The 21,383-nt window shown below is 44.0% G+C and overlaps 1 protein-coding gene across 5 annotated transcripts in view; it reads right to left on the bottom strand.

The window, feature by feature from the left end:
- The window catches only part of wdr19 (WD repeat domain 19), a 165,835-nt gene that overhangs the window by 116,065 nt on the left and 28,387 nt on the right, over positions 1-21,383 (bottom strand). For 3 of the 5 annotated variants that reach the window (XR_005944604.1, XM_041201279.1, XM_041201498.1), the window contains 2 exons: positions 16,762-16,877; positions 1,064-1,144 (listed from right to left, as the gene is read on the bottom strand). Coding sequence is in view for 4 of the 5 variants with exons in the window: in XM_041201279.1 (XP_041057213.1) it covers positions 1,064-1,144; positions 16,762-16,877 (197 nt within the window). In the remaining variant the exon portion in view is untranslated. Of the gene's footprint in view, positions 1-1,063; positions 1,145-1,622; positions 1,699-16,761; positions 16,878-21,383 lie in introns of those variants that run through there. The other 2 variants (XM_041201416.1, XM_041201595.1) reach the window with 1 other exon arrangement.

Below are 21,383 nucleotides of genomic sequence, written 5' to 3'. Positions count from 1 at the left end.
TATTCTATAAAGAGGGATGTGTGTCTCTGTGTGTGTGTGTCCATTATTAATTAAACTGGGGGGAAGATTCATAGAGACAGCTTGTCTGTGGGAATTGAGAGATAAAAGGATAAAGGTTCCAGAAGCATGCATTCGTAACGAGAAGCTATGGTGAAGTTGGATTTTCAAGTAAATAGCTTGGGTTTTAAAAAATTGCATTTTGAGATAAGTAGGGACTTGACTTTTCAGCTGTTAAATTTCTTAAATTTCAAAGGGGAGTTTAGAAGGGTCAAGGGACTTTTACAACTTACAATGGTTTTGTATATAAACATGGGAAAGTTATTAAATTTTATTTGACCCGAAAGTGGAGGCAATAGGAAAACATGAAAGATTTTTATATTTGGAAAAGTTGAGTTAAAAGACGTGTTTGAGAACAATGGAATCTAAGATGAAAGAGAAAAGAGATATTTAAGGAAAGATGTTTAGGTGAGTTGTGGTGACTATGTAGGAGAGATGTCCTGAGACCAGCTCTTTGCTGAGAAAAGGTGTGAAATCTAAAACAGCCATCCAGTGAGACCAGGAAAGTCTTTGTTTCAGAAAGCAATCTGTTTCTGAATCTTTCTTTTGGACATCCACGGCAGAGTGGAAGTATTTGAGGAGTTTTACCTTGGGGTAATATTATTGGATTTTATGGTTAGAAATCTAAAAGGGAGCTGTTGCGAAGCAGTTTACTTATATCACAATATCTTTACCTTGCAGAAGGAGGCCATTTGTCCATTGAGTCTGCACTGGCTCTATGAAAGAGCATTCCACCCCGTCCTACACCCCTGCCTTATCCCCGTAACATTGCACGTTGTTAACGGCTCCACTTTCAACATTTGGAAGCCAGAATTCCCCCCAACTACATTTCGAGTGGCAGAGGAGAATCCCTCTAAGTGAAATAAGCCTCAGCGGTCTCAATGTTTTTCTTATGGTACAAAACCTTCCTAAGGGCACAACTTCACAACAAAGAGCTGCCTTGCTGGCTGCTTCCTGGATGATCACTCTGTTTAAAATATACTTGCAGGTTTTCCTTTGAACTCACCGTGCTTTCTCCCACTGATGCCCGCTCATCTGTCTTCATCACAGAGAATTGCACATCACTTGGTTCTGCTCTCACTGTGGTCTGTTGAAACAGAAACAGTTGAGACTGAGGACAATAGAGAAAGCATGGATCACTATTTAATAATCAAAACTGGATTTAATCTGAGGGGATCTAGATAGAGTAGATAGAGAAAAATTGTTCCCATTAGCAAAAGGGTTGACAACCAGATGAAACCGATTTAAGGTGAATGGAAAAAGAACCAACAGCGACATGAAGAAAAACTTTAAATGCAATTAGTGGCTCAAATCTGGAATGCATTGCCTGATAATATGGTGGAGGCTGATTCAATCTTGGCTTTCAAAAGAGAATTATACAAAAACTTAAAATGAAAAATTTGCAAGGCTACAGGGAAAGGGCATGGGAGTGGGACTAGTTGACTTGGTTTTGCAGCAAGCCAACATGGACGCGACAGGCCAAATGACATCCTTCTGTGCTGTAAGCATTCTATGATTCTATAAATCCACAGCAAGACATTAACTTCATAATCAAGAGTACTCACTTATGTTAAAGAGGCCGCGTAAGGAGCTGAGGTTAAGACTATGGACACATTCAGTGAGCGATGGTGGTCTTTACATCAGATCATTGTTGCTAGGATAAGAGGGTCAATTATTTATGTTAATTTTATTATTATGTTACAAACGGCTAAAAAGTCCAAGCAGCATGAGTAGCAGGACCAACCATACCTCCAACACCTCTTCACTGTCATCCATCAAGGAAATTCATTTGTCAGGTTCCATTCATATCTATCTAATCGTAAGCAGAGTACCACCTTCAATGGCTTCTCTCCCCACTCTTGCACCAGTATCCCTGGTGGTCACCAAGGATCTATCCTTGGCCTCTTCCTATTTCTCATTCACAAGCTGCCTATGGGTAGCATCATCTGAAAACACAGTGCTAGTTTTCACATATATGCTCACAACACTCAGCTCTACCTCTTCACCAGCTCCCTCAACTCCTCCACTATTGCAAATTATCAGACTGCTTATCCAACATCACTGGCAACTGTCTGAGACTGAACCAGACTGTTCACAACCTTGGCACAATATTTGACCCCGAGACAAGCTTCCAAACGCATATCTGTGCCATCATTAAGAAAAAGTGCCATCACCTATTTCTATCTCAGTAACACCACACGACAGGACCCCTGCCTCAGATCATCTGCTGCTGAAACCCCTGTCAATGCCTGTGTTACCTCTAGGCTTGACTAGCTCAACGCACTGCTGGCTGGCCTCCCACATTCTACCCTTTGTAAACTTGAGGTCATCCAAAGCATTGCTGCCCGAGTCCTTACTTGCACCACCTCTCACCCCTGTGCTAGCTGACCTACGTTTCCTGACAGTTTTCTGGAGCAATATGTTTTTGCAACAATTTCCTGGGCCAGTATGATCTGGAACCAGCTAGGGATAAAGCTATTTTAGATCTAGTATTCTGCAATGAGGCAGGGTTAATTAGCAATGTCACAGTAAAAAGATCCACTGGGAAATGGTGATCATAACACAACTGAATACCAGATTAAGCTTGAAAATGACATACTGCAATCACAAACAAGAATCTTAAACTTGAACAAAGACAATTACATAGGTATGAGGAGAACAAGCTAAGGTTGAGTGGGTAAAAATACTAAAATGTATGGCGGTAAAAAAACACAGGGAAACGTTTAAAGAAATAGTTCAAAATGTTCAGTAAAAATACATTCCATTGAAAAACAAAAGCTCAGTGAAAAGGATCCATCAGTGGTTTACAAAGGAGATTAAGGATAGCATTGGATTAAAAGAAAAGGATTATAGTGTTTCAAAGAACAATAGTAAATCTGAGGATTGGGAGTGTTTTAGAAACCGGCAAAGGGCACAAAAAGGCTGCCAAAAAGGGAAAAAGTACAAACTGAGATTAAAGCAGTCAGGAATATAAAAACAGGTTGTAGGAGATTTTACAAGGAGAGAGTAGTTAAAGTAAACATTGGTCCCTTAAAGGAGGAGACAAGAGAAATTATCATGGGAATGAGGAAATGGCAGAGACATTGAACAAATATTTTGTGGTTGTCTTCACAGCAGAGGACACAAGTTGTATACTAGAAATAGAGGGCAACCCGGGAGCTAATAAGCATGAGGAAATTAGGTTAATTGATATCAGCAGAGAAAAAGTACTAGAGAAACTCAAGGGGCTAAAATCTGGTAAATCTCTAGGACCTGATGGCCTATATCCTTGGATTCTAAAAGAAATAGCTGCAGACATAGTAGATGCACTGACTATGATTTTCCAAAATTCCCTGGATTCTGGTCCCTGCAGATTGGAAGTTAATAAATGTAACACTGCTTTTCAAGAAAGGAGAGAGAGCGAAAACAGGGAACTACAGGCCAGTTAGCCTGACATCAGTCATTGGGAAAGTGTTGGAATCTATTATTAAGGAAGTCTTAACAATGCACTTAGAAAAGCACAGTAGATTAGGACAATATTAAATCAAGTCAACACGGTTTTACAAAAGGGAAATCCTGTTTCATTGATTTATTACAGTTTTTTTTGAGGATGTAACTAGTGAGGTAGATAGAGGGGAAACAGTAGATGTAGTATCCTTGGATTTCCAAAAGGCATTCAATAAGGTGCCACAAAAAAGATTAGTACACAAGATGAAGGCTCATGAATCTGAGGATAATATATTAGCTTGCATAGATGGCTAGTCAATAGACAGGAATCATGGAGTAAGGATAAATGGGGCATTTTCAATTTGGCAGGCTGTGACTAGTGGAGTGCTGCAAGGATCAGGGCTAGGGACTCAGCTTTTACAATCTATATTAATGACTTAAAAGAAGATACCGAGAGTAATTTATCTAAGTTTGTTAATGATACAAAACTTTGGGAATGCAAGCTATGAAGAGAAAACAAACAGGCAGCAAAAAGATATGGGCATGTTAAATGAATGGGCAACAAGGTGACAAATGGAGCATTTGCAGGGAAGTGTGCGGTTATTCACTTTGGTGATAAGAATAGAAAAGCAGATTTTTTAAAAAAAAGGTATACAAGTTATAAATGTTGATGCTCAGAAAGACTTGGGTGTACGTGTACAAGGTGCAAGTTAGCACGCAGGTACAACAAACATTTAGGAAAGCAAATGGCATGTTGGCCTTTATGGCAAGAGGATTGGAGTACAAGAATAAAGAAGTCTTGCTACAATTGTCCAGACATTGGTGAGATCACACCTGGAATACTTTGTGCACTTTTGGTCTCCATATTTAAGCAACATTATACTTGCATTGGAGGCAGTACAGCAAAGGTTCACTAGATTGGTCCCTGGGATGACAGGGTTGTCAGTATGATGAGGGACTGAGTAAGTTAGTCCTATTTTCTGGAGTTTAGAAGAATAAGCGGTGATCTCATTGAAACATAGAAGATTACGAAAGGATTTGACAGCGTAGATACTGAAGCCCGGGTTCTCCTGGTTCTCCAGTTTCAGGATAAGGGGCTGCTCATTTAGGACTGAGATAAGGAGAGATTTCCTCACTCAAAGGGTGTGAATCTCTATCCTTGAGGGTTATGGATTCGCCATCACTGAATATATTTAAGGCTGAGATAGACAATCTTTTGCCTCTCAATAAATCAAGGGAAAAGAGGAGCAGGTAGGAAAGTGGAGTTTGCTACGAGAAGGGGCCGAGTGGCTCCCCTCTTTTCCCACTCCTTGTTTGACTGTAACAGGGTTTTTTTGAAGAGAATATATTTGCCAATTCAATGAGTGTTTACAGTTGTGATCATAAAAGACATAATCAGGCAGATTTGCTTGTGATTTAACATAGAAAGAGGTTAGCTTTATTATACTTAATCCAGTCCAAGTAAAAATTAATAAAAATGCTTTTGCACACGCATGCGGACACACACACATACGCACACAAATAGATTACAGAGTGGGGAAGGATAGCTGAATCAGATTAGAGCCCAGAGAAATAAAAGGGGTGTATGGTCTGTGGACATTGGTGAATTGATTGGATTCAGGCTGAATTCGGGCTTGTGACTTTCACTTGGTGGTCCCAATGCTTCTGACGTCATGGTGATTTAAAGGTGTAGATGGCTGATTTGGCTGTTCTTCTGGAGACTGTGTGGGGTTGTTGATTTCCTTCAAGAAGTCTCTGCCTGCAGCAGGGGTGTCCCTGGGTGGTCACAGTTAGCGAACAGCATTTGAAAACTTCACAGCAATGTGGTCGACTCTTAAAAGACCGCTGAAATGGCCTAGCAAGCCACTCAGTTGTATCAAACCGCTACAAAATCTCAAAAAAGGAATGAAACCGGATGGACCACTCAGCATCGACCTAGGGTGCAACAACGGCAAACTCAGCCCTGTCGACCCTGCAAAGTCCTCCTTACTAACGTCTGGGGGCTAGTGCCAAAATTGAGAGAGCTGCCTCAGAGGCTAGTCAAGCAACAGCCTGACATAGTCATCCTCACAGAATCATACCTTACAGATAATGCCCCAGACACCACCAGCACCATCCCCATCCCTGGGTATGTCCTGTCCCAACGGCAGGACAGACCCAGCAGAGATGGTAGCACGGCGGTATACAGTCGGAAGGGAGTTGCCCTGGGGGTCCTCAACATCGACTCCGGACCCCATGAAGTCTCATCGCATCAGGTCAAACATGGGCAAGGAAACCTCCAGCTGATTACCACGTACTGCCCTCCCTCAGCTGATGAATCAGTGCTCCTCCATGTTGAACACCACTTGGAGGAAACACTGAGGGTGGCAAGGGCGCAGAGTGTGCTCTGGGTGGGAGACTTCAATGTCCATCACCACGAGTGGCTCGGTAGCCCCACTACTGACTGAGTTGGTCGAGTCTTAAAGGACATAGTTGTTAGAATGGGTCTGGGGCAGGTGGTGAGGGAAACAACAAGAGCAAAAAACATACTTGACCTCATCCTCACCAACCTGCCTGTCGCAGATGCATCTGTCCATGACAGTATCAGTAGGAGTGACCACCACACAGTCACTGTGGAGACAAAGTCCCGCCTTCATACTGAGGATACCCTCCATCGTTTTGTGTGGCACTACCACCGTGCTAAATGTGATAGATTTCAAACAGATCTAGCAACTCAAGACTGGGCATGCATGAGGCACTGTGGGCTATCGGCAGCAGCAGAATTATACTCAAACACAATCTGTAACCTCATGGCCCAGCATATCCCTCACTCTACCAATACCATCAAGCCAGAGATTAATCCTAGTTCAATGAAGAGTGTACAAGGGCATGCCAGAAACTGCACCAGGCATACCTAAAAATGAGGTGTCAACCTGGTGAAGCTATGACACAGGACTACTTGCATGTCAAACAGCATAAGCAGCAAGTGATAGACAGAGCTAAGCGATCCCATAACCAACGGATCAGATCTAAGCTCTGCAGTCCTGCCACATCCAGTTGTGAATGGTGGTGGACAATTAAACAACTCACTGGAAGAGGAGGCCGCACAAATATCCCCATCCTTAATGATGGGGAAGGCCAGCAGATCAGTGCAAGAGATAAGGCTGAATCATTTGCTACAATCTTCAGCCAGAAGTGCCAAGTGGATGAGGCATTTCGACCTCCTCTGAAGGTCCCCAGCATCACAGATGCCAGTCTTCAGCAAATTCGATTCACTCCACATGATATCAAGAAACTGATGAAGGCACTGGATACTGCAAAGGCTACGGGCCCTGACAATATTCCGACAATAGCACTGAAGACTTCTGCTCCAGAACTTGCCGTGCCCCTAGCCAAGCTGTTCCAGTACAGCTACAACACTGGCATCTACCTGGCTTTGTGGGAAATTGCCCAGGCATGTCCTGTACACAAAAAGCAGGACAAATCAAACCCGGCCAATCACCACCCCATCAGTCTACTCTTCATCATCAGTAAAGTGATGGAAGGGATCATCGACAGTGCTATCAAGCGGCATTTGCTTAGCAATAACCTGCTCACTGATGCCCAGTTTGGGTTCCGCCAGGGCCACTCAGCTCCTGACCTCATTACAGCCTTGGTTCGAACATGGACAAAAGAGCTGAACTCCCGAGGTGAGGTAAGAGTGACTGCCCTTGACATCAAGGCTGCGGTTGACCGAGTGTGGCATCAAGGAGCCCTAGCAAAACTGGAGTCAGTGGGAATCAGGGGGAAAACTCTCCACTGGTTGGAGTCATACCTAGCACAAAGGAAGATGGTTGTGGTTGTTGGAGGTCAGTCATCTCAGCTCCAGGACATAATTGCAGGAGTTCCTCAGGGTAGTGACCTCGGCCCAAAAATCTTCAGCTACTTCATTAATGATCTTCCTTCCATCATAAGGTCAGAATTGGGGATTTTCGCTGATGATTGTACAATGTTCAGCATCATCTGCAACTCTTCAGATACTGAAGCAGTCCATGTCCAAATGCAGCAAGACCTGGACAATATCCAGACTTGGGCTGACAAGTGGCAAGTAACATTCACACCACACAAGTCTCAGGTCATGACCATCTCGAACATGAGAGAATCTAAACATTACCCCTTGACATTCAATGACATTTCCTTCACTGAATCCCCCACTATCAATATCCTGGGACTTACCATTGACCAGAAACTGAACTAGACTAGCCATATAAATACTGTTGCTACAAGAGCAGGTCAGAGGCTATGAATTCTTCGGCAATTAACTCAACTCCTGACTCCCCAAAGCCTGTCTAACATCTACGAGGCACAAGTCAGGAGTGTGACTACAAGAGCAGGTCAGAGGCTATGAATCCTTCGGCGATTAACTCAACTCCTGACTCCCCAAAGCCTGTCTAACATCTACGAGGCACAAGTCAGGAGTGTGATGGAATGCTCCCCACTTGCTTGGATGAGTGCAGCTCCCACAACACTTAAGAAGCTGGACACCATCCAGGACAAAGCAGCCCACTTGATTGGCAGCCCATCTACAAACATTCACTCCTTCCACCACTGAAGCACAGTAGCAGCAGTATGTACCATCTACAAGATGCACTGCAGGTATTCACCAAGGCTCCTTAGACAGCACCTTCCAAACCCATGACCACTACCATCTAGAAGGACAAGGGCAGCAGCTGCATGGGAACACCACCACCTGGAAGTTCCCCTCCAAGTCACTCACCATCCTGACTTGGAAATATATCGCTGTTCCTTCACTGTCACTGAGTCAAAATCCTGGAACTCCATTCCTAACAGCACTGTGGGTGTACCTGCACCACATGGACTGCAGCGGTTCAAGAAGGCAGTTCACCACCACTTTTTCAAGGGCAACTAGGGATGGGCAATAAATGTTGGCCCAACCAGCGAAGCCCACATCCCATGAATGAATAAAAATAATTTGCAAAATAGGCTGGAGAGAGAGAGAGGGGCAAAGGAGGGACCCCATTCGGGTCTTCTCTCATCAATGTCTCAGCTGCTTGTCCTCTTATGCAGAGAAAGCAAAAGCATAAACAGACAAAGGGTGGGAATGCCACATGATCGTCACCCATTGATTCAAACATGGAGCAAGAGGAGCTGTGAGGGGTAGGGAGAGTGCAGGAGGGTTGGGGAAGTGGCAAAGAGATTGGCAAGCAGGAGGGTCAGGGAGGGAAGTGGCAGTTTGGTTTTAAAATACTCCACAACTGCACTGAAAAATGGCAGCAGCACCATTGGACAATGTCCCTAATTTACCAACCACGCTAAAACAAAAACACATTATTAGAATGCACTGCAAATGGGGGAGCTCCTGCATTTGAACTCAATAAGACATGAAAGTTGGAAGGGCCTTGTGGAGATGACTAACTTCACTCAATCCAGCAGGAAAGCATAGGTCTTGCTCCTTTAATTGAGCAATACAAAACTCACCTATAAACACAGGAGTAATATCAGAGCTGAAGACATTGCGTTCCACTTGATATAAACATCAAAGACTCCAGTGGACAAGGAATTTCAATACCAAGTAACGTGGCAGCTCTTGTCAAACTTGAAGCTGGCAGTAAAACAGTCAACTATGTCTGGTATATTCACTTTTTACAAATTAAACATAGTCAAGTTGCCAGTCAAATCTGAAAAAGCTGCTTGTCTAGATAGCATTTACCCAGAATACTTAAAAGCACTGGAAACCAAAGCAAAGAGTTGGGTAACCTCCTTCTTCTCCGAGGTACTGCCAACTAGAAAAATTCTGTACATGTGGGGGAGGTTAAAATAATTTCCTTCTTGAAGCAGGAGAAGAATGCTCGAGAGGCCTCCAGCAATGCCCGATCTCTAATTTTGCACTTGCTACAAACAGTTGGTGGAGTTACTACTTCATAGACTAGCCCCCATCATCAAGCCAACCATCCATAAGGAGCAAGCAGGCTTCCAGAGCAGCAGTAACTACTGTAACCAAGGGGTAGCGCTTCGCAACATAGACTGAAGCAGGCTTCCAATACCAACTCAAGAGTGTTGTGGCACTCGTGAACCTAACAGTGGTACATTATGCAATATGGAAGCATGAACTGCTTTTCAAATCTTCTCTATTTTGCCTTGCAGAACAATGATCTATCTTCTCAACTCCATGGTTCACAACCAATGCTTCTCTGTGTACTCTGGCATTCAGAAGAGCAGATGTAGGACAAAGATATTGTTATGACTGAGCAGTTGGTAAAGCTGAGTTATTTTTAAAAATCCCAGAGGGAAACCTTAAACAACTGCCAAAACCCATAATTTTAAGTGTTATGCTTGAGATGCAACCCTAAATTCAGGAATCATGCCACCAGTTCTCAAGAGGTTTTATATTAAGCTAAATGAAACATTTTATTAATTTACACAAGTTAAATATATACACATGGCTACAAATTACTACAATCATAATTTTTAACAAATTCCCAAACTAACCTCCATTATGGTAACAGCTACCCATAGACTTAACCAAACACCGGGCAAAGTATTTTCACTTTATGAATTCAAAATGAGGTTCTTTTCACTTTGGTTCCTGCGAAGACAGTTGGAGGCTTACAGCCACTTTTGATCTCACATTGCCTCTGCCCCACACACACAAAACAGTTGTCTTCTTATACCTAGCACAGCCCATTGAATGTAAATTCTCATTGTAATCAGCTAGCCTCTTTGAACTCCACCTTTTAACAATAAAAGCACTTTCATAGTACCAATTTTATTGCTTGGTCTCTGCTAGATAGGTGCCAGTTTTCACACCACTTCTTGAATGCTCTGTTCAAAAAATGCAAACGCACTCTACCACTCTGTTTACATCTCAAAACTAGTACACATCAAAGCACCCAGACTAGCTGGCTTCAATCCAATTAAGACATACCCACAGACTACACCTCTAATTTAAAAGAAAAATATTTTCCAATAATATTATATATATTAATAGCTTCATGACAGATATGAACAACTGATTCCTAAAGGGTTCTGAATGGGCACCCTTGTCATTCAACATTTACAGCTGGTAAATAAAAGCAAAATACTGTGGATGCTGGAAAACTGAAATAAAAACAGAAAATGCTGGAAATACTCAGCAGGTCTGGCAGCATTTGTAGAGAGATAAACAGAGTTAATATTTCAAGTCAAATATGAGGGTTCTGGAGTAATGTTAGCTCTGTTTCTCTCTCTACCAATGCTGCCAGACTTGCTGAGTATTTCTTGCACTTTGTTTTTATTCACAGTAGTGATTTGCCCAAAGAGACCTGCAAGCTTGTATAAACTGATGACTGTGCCCTAGCCACAAAAAAGGATTTGGCTGCCACTGAGAAGACCCTGACCAGTGATTTACAAAGGATGGAAGCCTTCTTCGATGACAACTTTAGTCAAATCCACAAAAGACTGTCACTGCGGCATTCCACCTCAAAACTCATTAAACAAACCAAGCTCTGAAACCTAGCCCTTCTTGTGGCAAAGGTAAACCATGCCAAAATTCCTCCTGTTTAGGAGTCGCATTCGATCACACCCTGTGGTATCACAGAATCTCCAGAACCTTGGGAAGAAACTAAAGCGTGGGATGAATCTGATCCAGAAATTTGATAGATCCAAATGGAAAGGAGGTGGTCAATCCCTCCATATGGCAGCACTTACATTACTGCAGAGTACTGTTATCTGGCATGGCTATCAAGTCCAAATGTCTAATCTTTTGATGTCCAGCTGAACTCTACTGTGAAAATTATCACCAATACATTTTTATTAGCATTAACACCTTGGCTGCTTATGCTTGTAAACATTGCAGTTATGCTGCAAATATGCGGTGTCTAGAGAAAACAACCGCTACGTCAGCAAAGATATGTCAATCCAGGCTGACTTGACCAGCTATCACCAACCTGCCTCAAATTTAGAAGGTTATTTTGGGCTTTTGCCAAAGCCCTTCAGCAATCTGGCCTCAGCCTTAACGACAAATGGCATAATGTTTGGAAGAACTGCAATATACCAAATGGATTCATTATAGAAGACCCCACACAGTGTAACCTGAAGGGTCAAACCTTCCTTGCAAACCATCAACCACCTCAGAATCAATCATGTTAGATGCTGCTACAGTCTCCAGAGATAGAAGATTAAAGTGTCCCCGTCATGTGATTATGGAGTTCCTAAACAGACCCTGGAGCACATAATTGAACACTGCCCTCAGAGGAAATTCACAAGTAGCCTAAAAGATACCCACACTGTTACACCAGAAATCTAACTTAGATGAAATCTGTGGTTTGCAGAACCAGTGGGCAAGTGTATGTGAATTGTTATTTCAAGGTGGCTTAGCGAATGTTCCGGTGGGTGCACTGACTTTGGTTTCCAAGCCTGTATATTTTTTGAGGCTGTCAGGTTTTTGGGAAAGGGGGATGTGATTTTGGGTTTCTGGTAATTCAGATTGTCCCCTCGGGCTGTTAAGGAAACAGAAGCTGATTGAAACTAAAAGGAAGACACAAAGCTGCCAGAGATCAAATTTCAGCAGCAGGAGAGTACAGGATGCTGAGAGATTGCATGTGTGTGGGACAGCTAAAGGGAGGGTGCCTGAAGGCTGAATTTAGCAGAAGGGATAAGAAAAAGAAAGTTACTGTCGCCAATTCAAGTTATTTTGAAAAACACAAGTAATACGAAGAATAGACTATATGGTCTGTCAAGCCTGCTCTGCCATTCAATACGATTATTGCTGATGTTAATCTTTGACTCCACTTTCCTGTTGGCTCCCCATATCCTTTGTTTCTCTGAGACCAAAAATTTGTTTAGCCCAGCATTAAATATAGGCAACAATGGAGCATCCACGACCCACTGGGGTAGAGAATTTCACAGATTCACACCCTTTGGGTGAAGAAATTTCTCCTCATCTCAGTCCTAAATGATCGATCCCTTGTCCTGAGACTGTGCCCTGGTGATTTAGATTTTCCCAGTCAGCACAAAGAGCCTCCAAATACCTTTGTCAAGCCACATCAGAATCTTGTACGCTTCAATGAAATCACCTCTCACTCTTCTAAATCCCAGAGAATATAGGCCCAATTTACTTAGCCTTTCATCATAGGACAACCCTCTTACCCCAGGAACCAGCCTAGTGAACCTTCGCTGTGCTACCTCTAATGCAAGTACACCATTCCTTAAATATGGAGACCAAAATTGCACACACTATTCCAGGAGTGGTCTCACCAAAGCTCTGCACAATTGTACCAAGACTTGTTTTTTTCTTGTACTCCAATCCCCTTGCAATAAAGACCAATATGACATTTGCCTTTCTAATAGCTTTCAGCACCTACGTGCTAACTTTCTGCCTTACTTGTATGAACACACCTAAGTCTCTTCAAACATCAACATTCACAAGTTTCATGCCTTTTAAAAAATACTTTGCTTTTCTATTCTTACGATCAAAGTGAATAACCTCACACTTACCCACATTATACTCCACCTATCATCTTGTTGCTCACTTACTTAACCTGTTTATATCTCTTTTCAACTTCACTGGCTCCTAACTTCTGATCTCTGGGGCATCGTACCCAGGGGGTATCCCAAAAGATATGCTACGGGACCCCCTTCCTGGAAGGTCCCTTGTAACGATTACCCGGCAATTTTCCGGGAAGTTCAAAGCTCTGTTGGGAAATTTCCCTGCACTGGGAACCATGCGAAACTCCGATTTAAATCAAAGCTTCGGATGGTTCCTAATGTATTATAGTATTACAGAAATACTTACCCAGAAAAAGTTAGAAGAATTAAAACCACTTCTAACATCTGGGTATCTATAGTACTGACCGCCTACCCCAACCCCCATGCGTTATCCCCACCTCCCTCGGCCCACCGAAGGACCTCCCACTGACTTACCATCCCCAACCCACCGAATACAGGCCCACCTCACCCCCGACATACCTTGGGACTCTCCCTACCCCAATCTACATGGGAACCCGCAACTAGCCCCCACCACCAACCAGCTACCACCCCCAGACAACCCCCCCCAACTAACTTCCTGACCTACCCCCCTCCTCATGACTCACCCGCGGGAACACCCAACTGGCCTCCCCAACTCTCCTCCCCTCCCCGACTACCCTAATTGACCACCCAACCCATTGCCCACCTGACCATCCTGGCCATCTGAACCCCCCCCCCCACCCCGCCAAATGACCACGTGACCATCCCCCCCTACCCACCCTCTCCCCCACCCCCCCATCCACCCCCATCTCCCAGCGCCCCCGATCCTACCCACTTACTTTCTCCCTGGCTTCTCAAAGTGGCTGACCTTTAAACCTAACAGTTTTACGGGAGCTTGTGCAGTAAAAAAGGGGATGCATCTTCCTTATCTTCAACTCAGCTGCCCTTGACACAAGGCATTGGGAACCTGCTGCACTGCACTGTGAGAAAGGTGTGACTGCATTTCAGGGTAACAAATTAGGACTGGAGTAGCAATTTGACTGTGATTGCCACTCCATGGAAGTTACAACGGTTGACATTCCAACCTAGGTCTGTATTGTCAGCAAACTGAGATACATTACTCCCTATCTCTTCTTCTAAGTCATTAATATAGATTGTAAATCTGAGGCTCCAGCGCTGACCCTTGCGCATTCCACTAGTCACAGCCTGCCAACTTGAAAATGTGCCATTTATGCTTGACCTTTGCTTTTTCTTTGTTGACTAATCCTCTATGCATGCTAATATACTTTCCCCAAATCCACGAGACCTTATCTTGTCCATTAACCATTTGTGTGGCAACTTATTGAATGCCTTTCGAGAATCCAGATATACTCATCTACTGGCTCCCCTTTATTAGCCTACTAGTTACATTCTCAAAAAACTAATAAATTTGCAAAACACAATTTACCTATCATAAAACCATGTTGACTTTGTCTGAACATACTATGCTTTTCTAAGTGCATTCTTAAGACCATCTCAATAATTGATTCCGGCACTTTCTCGATGACTGATGTCAAGCAAACTGGCCTGCAGTTCTCTGTTTTCTTTCTCCCTCCTTTCTTAAGTAGAGGTGTTATATTTGCTAACTTCCAATCTGTTGGGACATTTCCAGAATCTAGGGAGTTTTGGGAAATCATAGCTAGTGCATCCGCTATCTCTGTAGCTTTCTCTTTTAGAACCCTAGGCTATGGGTCATCAGGTTCTAGAGATTTGTCGGATTTTAGTCCCTTAAGTTTCTCCAGTACTTTTCTCTCTGCTGATATTAATCACCTTAATTTCCTCACTCTGCTTATCACCTAGATTGCCCTTTATTTCTTGTATATAATTGTGAAGACAGCCACAAAATATTTGTTCAATGTCCCTGCCAATTCCTCATTCCCCATGATAATTTCTCCTGTCTCTGCTTCGAACATCTTTTACTATGAGATTACTAATTAACCCTGCCTCATTACACAATACAAGGGTTTCAAAAAGTTTTATTCCTGGTTGTTTCCACAACATATTGCTCCAGGAAACTGTCACAATAACATTCTACAAACTCATCTTCTCGACCATCCTTGCCAATTTGCCTTTGTTACAAGCTTCAATAGTTTCTTGTTTAATGCTCTGTCCACAATATAAGTACTTTTAGGGGGGTGGGTTATAAACCACTCCCACTAGGTTTTTCTGACTCCTGCTAGCCCTAATCTCAACCCATACTGATTTTACTTCATGATCTTCTGAGCCAAGATCCTTTCTCACTAATATCCTTATGCCATCCTTTGCTATCAGAGCTACCCCTCCTCCTTTGACCTTCTATCTATCTTTTTGAAGTATTGAGCACCCTGGGATATTTATTCCCAACCTTGGTCACCATGTAACCATGAATCTGTAATGGCGATTAGATGTAAACCATTTATCTATATTTGTGCCACTACTTCATCCAGGGCTCGATTAACTAGAGCTGGGCATTTTGGTGAAAACCGTACCTGAGAGACTCAGGTTGATTGGGAGCAGCTGCTAGAGGAGATTTGGGTGGTTAACTTGTGTGTGGAGATAGGAACAGGAAATCTACTTGAGGAAGACAGAGTTTTAAAGAACCTCGTGGCTGACATTGGTACCATATGTTCCAGAAAATCCATAAGATCAATCTTTGTTATATTAGCTATGTAAAGTGTTATTTATAGTTTCTCATGAATACAATTTGCCTGTTAATTCATGTTTAATCCATTGGGGATGTTTGGTAAGTTAGTTTTTTTTAGGTTATTGGTCTCCACGGGGATCATAACAATACTGACATCTGATTCTTTTTGTTATTATCATAGAAAAGAAGTGGAGACAATTTATCCCTACCTATTCTATCAAAACCCTTATTAATTTGAAAATCACTATTAAAATATCCCTGTAATCTTCTCTGCTTTAAGGCAAATAATCTCAACTGCTCTAGTCTCTCCACATAACTTGTACCTGGTACCATAAATCTGCACCCTCTTAAAGAGCCTGCCATCCTAGATAAACAGTTGAACATTTACGTCAGGAACTATACAATGAATTAGATATTGAATGTTAAATTAATAAAAGGCAATAACTCCACTTAGATTAGGAGAAATAAACATGAGAGGACATGGCTTTAGGGTGAAAGGGGAAAGGTTTAGGGGGAACATTAGGGGGAACTTCTTCACTCAGAGAGTGGTGAGAGTGTGGAACAAGCTACCATCTGACGTGGCAAATGCGGGCTCACTCTTAAGTTTTAAGAATAAATTAGATAGATACATGGATGGGACTAGGTGCAGGTCAATGGGACTAGCAGAATAATATTTCAGCACAGACTAGAAGGGCCGAATGGCCTGTTTTCTGTGCTGTAGTGTTCTATGGTTCTAACTTAAAAGCTAACAATCTAACCACAGGTGACAGGTGTTGACCTGAGGGTTGGGAAAGTTGTTATAAGGGACATTTTGCCACTCTATTAATAAGTATCAGCACTTTTAAAAGAATCCAGTACATAAAAAACAATAGACTGGCCTGAATTGTATCTTCTTCAAATTAATCCAAATTAATTCAATTTGGATCACTTCAAATTCAGAACTTGTTTGAACATTCTAATTACATTGTGAGTAATTCATATCATGTACCTCCCTTGAATGAATTGCTACCTGCAACTCCATTGTAAATCTGATCAGACAGATTTTGTGCAAAAGTTCTGTAGACCTTTAGGCCTATTTTTTCTAATTGGGGTTATTTTAATGCCATTTTAAGGCATTAGCCTATTTTAAATAAATCACCAGTATTTAACTGACACCAACTGGCATATCCAGGTTGTAATGTTCTCCCACTCACCTGCCGAATGGTATCTCCCTCCTGGTTGCTGACAGTTATTGTCTTGTCTTCGCTACCCAATGCAAGCAGATTCTGGGAACTCCAACAACCACAAGTAATCCGTTTTGTGTGCTTTCCTGAGATATTGGTGTGAAAGAAGGAATAAAGATTAAATCCCCTAGAATGAATAAAAGACAAACATCTCAGTGACAGAGTGGGTTTACATACTATCATTTCACCTTTGGGACATTGATGCTAAACCACCTCAGACTAACAATTATAAGAGTTGCTGGATCAGGACCGGGCCATGTGGCAACTGGCTGTTACCTGGGAGACCCCATACATGTCAAAAACAGAATTACCTGGAAAAACTCAGCAGGTCTGGCAGCATCGGCGGAGAAGAAAAGAGTTGACGTTTCGAGTCCTCATGACCCTTCGACAGAACTTGAGTGAGTCCAAGAAAGAGTTGAAATATAAGCTGGTTTAAGGTGTGTGTGTGGGGGGCGGAGAGATAGAGAGACAGAGAGGTGGAGGGGGGGGGGGTGTGGTTGTAGGGACAAACAAGCAGTGATAGAAGCAGATCATCAAAAGATGTCAATGACAATAGTACAATAGAACACATAGGTGTTAAAGTTAAAGTTGGTGATATTATCTAAACGAATGTGCTAATTAAGAATGGATGGTAGGGCACTCAAGGTATAGCTCTAGTGGGGGTTTTTTTATAATGGAAATAGGTGGGAAAAGGAAAATCTTTATAATTTATTGGAAAAAAAAAGGAAGGGGGAAACAGAAAGGGGGTGGGGATGGGGGAGGGAGCTCACGATCTAAAGTTGTTGAATTCAATATTCAGTCCGGAAGGCTGTAAAGTCCCTAGTCGGAAGATGAGGTGTTGTTCCTCCAGTTTGCGTTGGGCTTCACTGGAACAATGCAGCAAGCCAAGGACAGACATGTGGGCAAGAGAGCAGGGTGGAGTGTTAAAATGGCAAGCGACAGGGAGGTTTGGGTCATTCTTGCGGACAGACCACAGGTGTTCTGCAAAGCGGTCGCCCAGTTTACGTTTGGTCTCTCCAATGTAGAGGAGACCACATTGGGAGCAACGAATGCAGTAGACTAAGTTGGGGGAAATGCAAGTGAAATGCTGCTTCACTTGAAAGGAGTGTTTGGGTCCTTGGACGGTGAGGAGAGAGGAAGTGAAGGGGCAGGTGTTGCATCTTTTGCGTGGGCATGGAGTTGTGCCATAGGAGGGGGTTGAGGAGTAGGGGGTGATGGAGGAGTGGACCAGGGTGGCCGGAGGGAGAGATCCCTACGGAATGCCGATAAGGGGGGTGAAGGGAAGATGTGTTTGGTGGTGGCATCATGCTGGAGTTGGCTGAAATGGCAGAGGATGATCCTTTGAATGCGGAGGCTGGTGGGATGATAAGTGAGGACAAGGGGGACCCTATCATGTTTCTGGGAGGGAGGAGAAGGCGTGAGGGCGGATGCACGGGAGATGGGCCAGACAGGGTTGAGGGCCCTGTCAACGACCGTGGGTGGAAAACCTCGGTTAAGGAAGAAGGAGGACATGTCAGAGGAACTGTTTTTGAAGGTAGCATCATCGGAACAGATGCGACGGAGGCGAAGGAACTGAGAGAATGGGATGGAGTCCTTACAGGAAGCGGGGTGTGAGGAGCTGTAGTCGAGATAGCTGTGGGAGTCGGTGGGTTTGTAATGGATATTGGTGGACAGTCTATCACCAGAGATTGAGACAGAGAGGTCAAGGAAGGGAAGGGAAGTGTCAGAGATGGACCACGTGAAAATGATGGAGGGGTGGAGATTGGAAGCAAAATTAATAAATTTTTCCAAGTCCTGACGAGAGCATGAAGCGGCACCGAAGTAATCATCGATGTACCGGAGAAAGAGTTGTGGAAGGGGGCCGGAGTAGGACTGCAACAAGGAATGTTCCACATACCCCATAAAGAGACAGGCATAGCTGGGGCCCATGCGGGTACCCATAGCCACACCTTTTATTTGGAGGAAGTGAGAGGAGTTGAAGGAGAAATTGTTCAGCGTGAGAACAAGTTCAGCCAGACGGAGGAGAGTAGTGGTGGATGGGGATTGTTCGGGCCTCTGTTCGAGGAAGAAGCTAAGGGCCCTCAGACCATCCTGATGGGGGATGGAGGTGTAGAGGGATTGGACGTCCATGGTGAAGAGGAAGCGGTAGGGGCCAGGGAACTGGAAATTGTTGATGTGACGTAAGGTGTCAGAGGAATCACGGATGTAGGTGGGAAGGGACTGGACAAGGGGAGAGAGAAGGGAGTCAAGATAACGAGAAATGAGTTCTGTGGGGCAGGAGCAAGCTGAGACAATCGGTCTACCGGGGCAGTTCTGTTTGTGGATTTTGGGTAGGAGATAGAAGCAGGCCGTCCGAGGTTGGACGACTATCAGGTTGGAAGCTGTGGGAGGGAGATCCCCAGAGGAGATGAGGTCAGTGACAGTCCTGGAAACAGTGGCTTGATGTTCAGTGGTGGGGTCATGGTCCAGGGAGAGGTAGGAGGAAGTGTCTGCGAGTTGACGCTCAGCCTCCGCGAGGTAGAGGTCAGTGTGCCAGACAACAACAGCACCACCCTTGTCAGCGGGTTTGATGACAATGTCAGGGTTGGACCTGAGAGAATGGAGTGCAGTAAGTTCAGAGAGAGACAGGTTAGAATGGGTGAGAGGAGCAGAGAAATTGAGACGACTAATGTCGCGCCGACAGTTCTCAATGAAAAGATCAAGAGAAGGTAAGAATCCAGAGGGAGGGGTCCAGGTGGAGGGAGAATATTGGAGATGGGTAAAAGGATCCGTTGAACTGGGAGAGGACTCCTGCCCAAAGAAGTGAGCCCAGAGACGAAGACGGCGGAAGAAGAGTTCAGTATCATGCCGAGCCCGAAATTCATTGAGGTGAGGGCGTAAGGGTATGAAACTAAGTCCTTTGCTGAGCACTGAACGTTCAGCATCGGAGAGGGGAGGGTCAGGGGGTATAGTGAATACACGGCTGGGGTTGGGACTGGAAGAAAGGGTGGGGACGGAGGGACAGGCAGGGGTGGAGGGTCCTAGATGGGTGTTGGTGTCGATGAGTTGTTGGAGCTTGCGTTCCTTAGCACTTGAGAGAAAGAGAAAAAGTTCCTTGTTGAGGCGTCGGATGAGCCGAAGGATAAAATGAAACTGGGGGCACACGCAGCTTTGAAAAAGGGTACGGCGGTGCTGCTGGAGGGAGAGGTCGAGTGTGTTCATATGGTGGCGCATGGCACTGAGAGTGGATTTCAGAATGTGACGGGAACAGCAGTCCGAGAAACGTTTTATGTCCCGGAGATACCTGTAATCCTGGGTGGGTTCGAAACATGAGGGGTGGAATTTCAGTTGAAATCCACGTGGGGTAAGTCGGAGACGGAGACAGTCACTGAGAAAGGAGATATGGCTGTGAAAGCGGGTTTTAGTAAACACCTTGTCAAACACTAGGAGGGAAATGGAAAGCAATGAAGGTGAACAAGGCAACAGAGAGATACGGAAATCTTGTCGCAGAGAGGAACAGAACTTCTTCAAGGAGGTAGGCATTTCTTGAAGAGCAGTGGCAGTCAATTAAACACAGAGATAAAAACAAAAAAACTGCGGATGCTGGAAATCCAAAACAAAAACAGAATTACCTGGAAAACCTCAGCAGGTCTGGCAGCATCGGCGGAGAAGAAAAGAGTTGACGTTTCGAGTCCTCATGACCCTTCGACAGAACTTGAGTTCGAGTCCAGGAAAGAGCTGAAATATAAGCTGGTTTAAGGTGTGTGTGTGGGGGGCGGAGAGATAGAGAGACAGAGAGGTGGAGGGGGGAGGTGTGCTTGTAGGGACAAACAAGCAGTGATAGAAGCAGATCATCAAAAGATGTCAACGACAATAGTACAATAGAACACATAGGTGTTAAAGTTAAAGTTGGTGATATTATCTAAACGAATGTGCTAATTAAGAATGGATGGTAGGGCACTCAAGGTATAGCTCTAGTGGGGGTTTTTTTATAATGGAAATAGGTGGGAAAAGGAAAATCTTTATAATTTATTGGAAAAAAAAAAGGAAGGGGGAAACAGAAAGGGGGTGGGGATGGGGGAGGGAGCTCACGACCTAAAGTTGTTGAATTCAATATTCAGTCCGGAAGGCTGTAAAGTCCCTAGTCGGAAGATGAGGTGTTGTTCCTCCAGTTTGCGTTGGGCTTCACTGGAACAATGCAGCAAGCCAAGGACAGACATGTGGGCAAGAGAGCAGGGTGGAGTGTTAAAATGGCAAGCGACCCCATACATGTTCCCAGTGGATCCCTGGAAAGATCAGAAGCATAAAGGTTCAGTGCCACAATGATCTCTAGGACCAGGAACTGGGTGCACAATGAAGCCCAGAGGCTGCAGCTCATTCTGAAGCATAGTGCATAAAGTCAGCAGTGAGAGCAACAGTCACTGCTGATACTGTCACCTAGAAATTCACAGGTAGTTGAGGCAAGTCCAATACACACTCAGTCGGATGGGCCCTTCTTGACATGGCTGGTTGCTGTCAGTCCCTTCACTGAAGTCACACTTCACTGGTGTGCCCACTGGAGGTTGGTCTTCTTGCTGTCACTGCTGTTACTGCAGTCGAACCGCTGGTGCCTG

Source organism: Carcharodon carcharias, chromosome 1 (assembly GCF_017639515.1).
Source record: "Carcharodon carcharias isolate sCarCar2 chromosome 1, sCarCar2.pri, whole genome shotgun sequence".
Classification (NCBI taxonomy): domain Eukaryota; kingdom Metazoa; phylum Chordata; class Chondrichthyes; order Lamniformes; family Lamnidae; genus Carcharodon; species Carcharodon carcharias.
The sequence above is the reverse complement of the archived record's forward strand: the minus strand, read 5'-3'. Positions and strand labels throughout refer to the sequence as shown.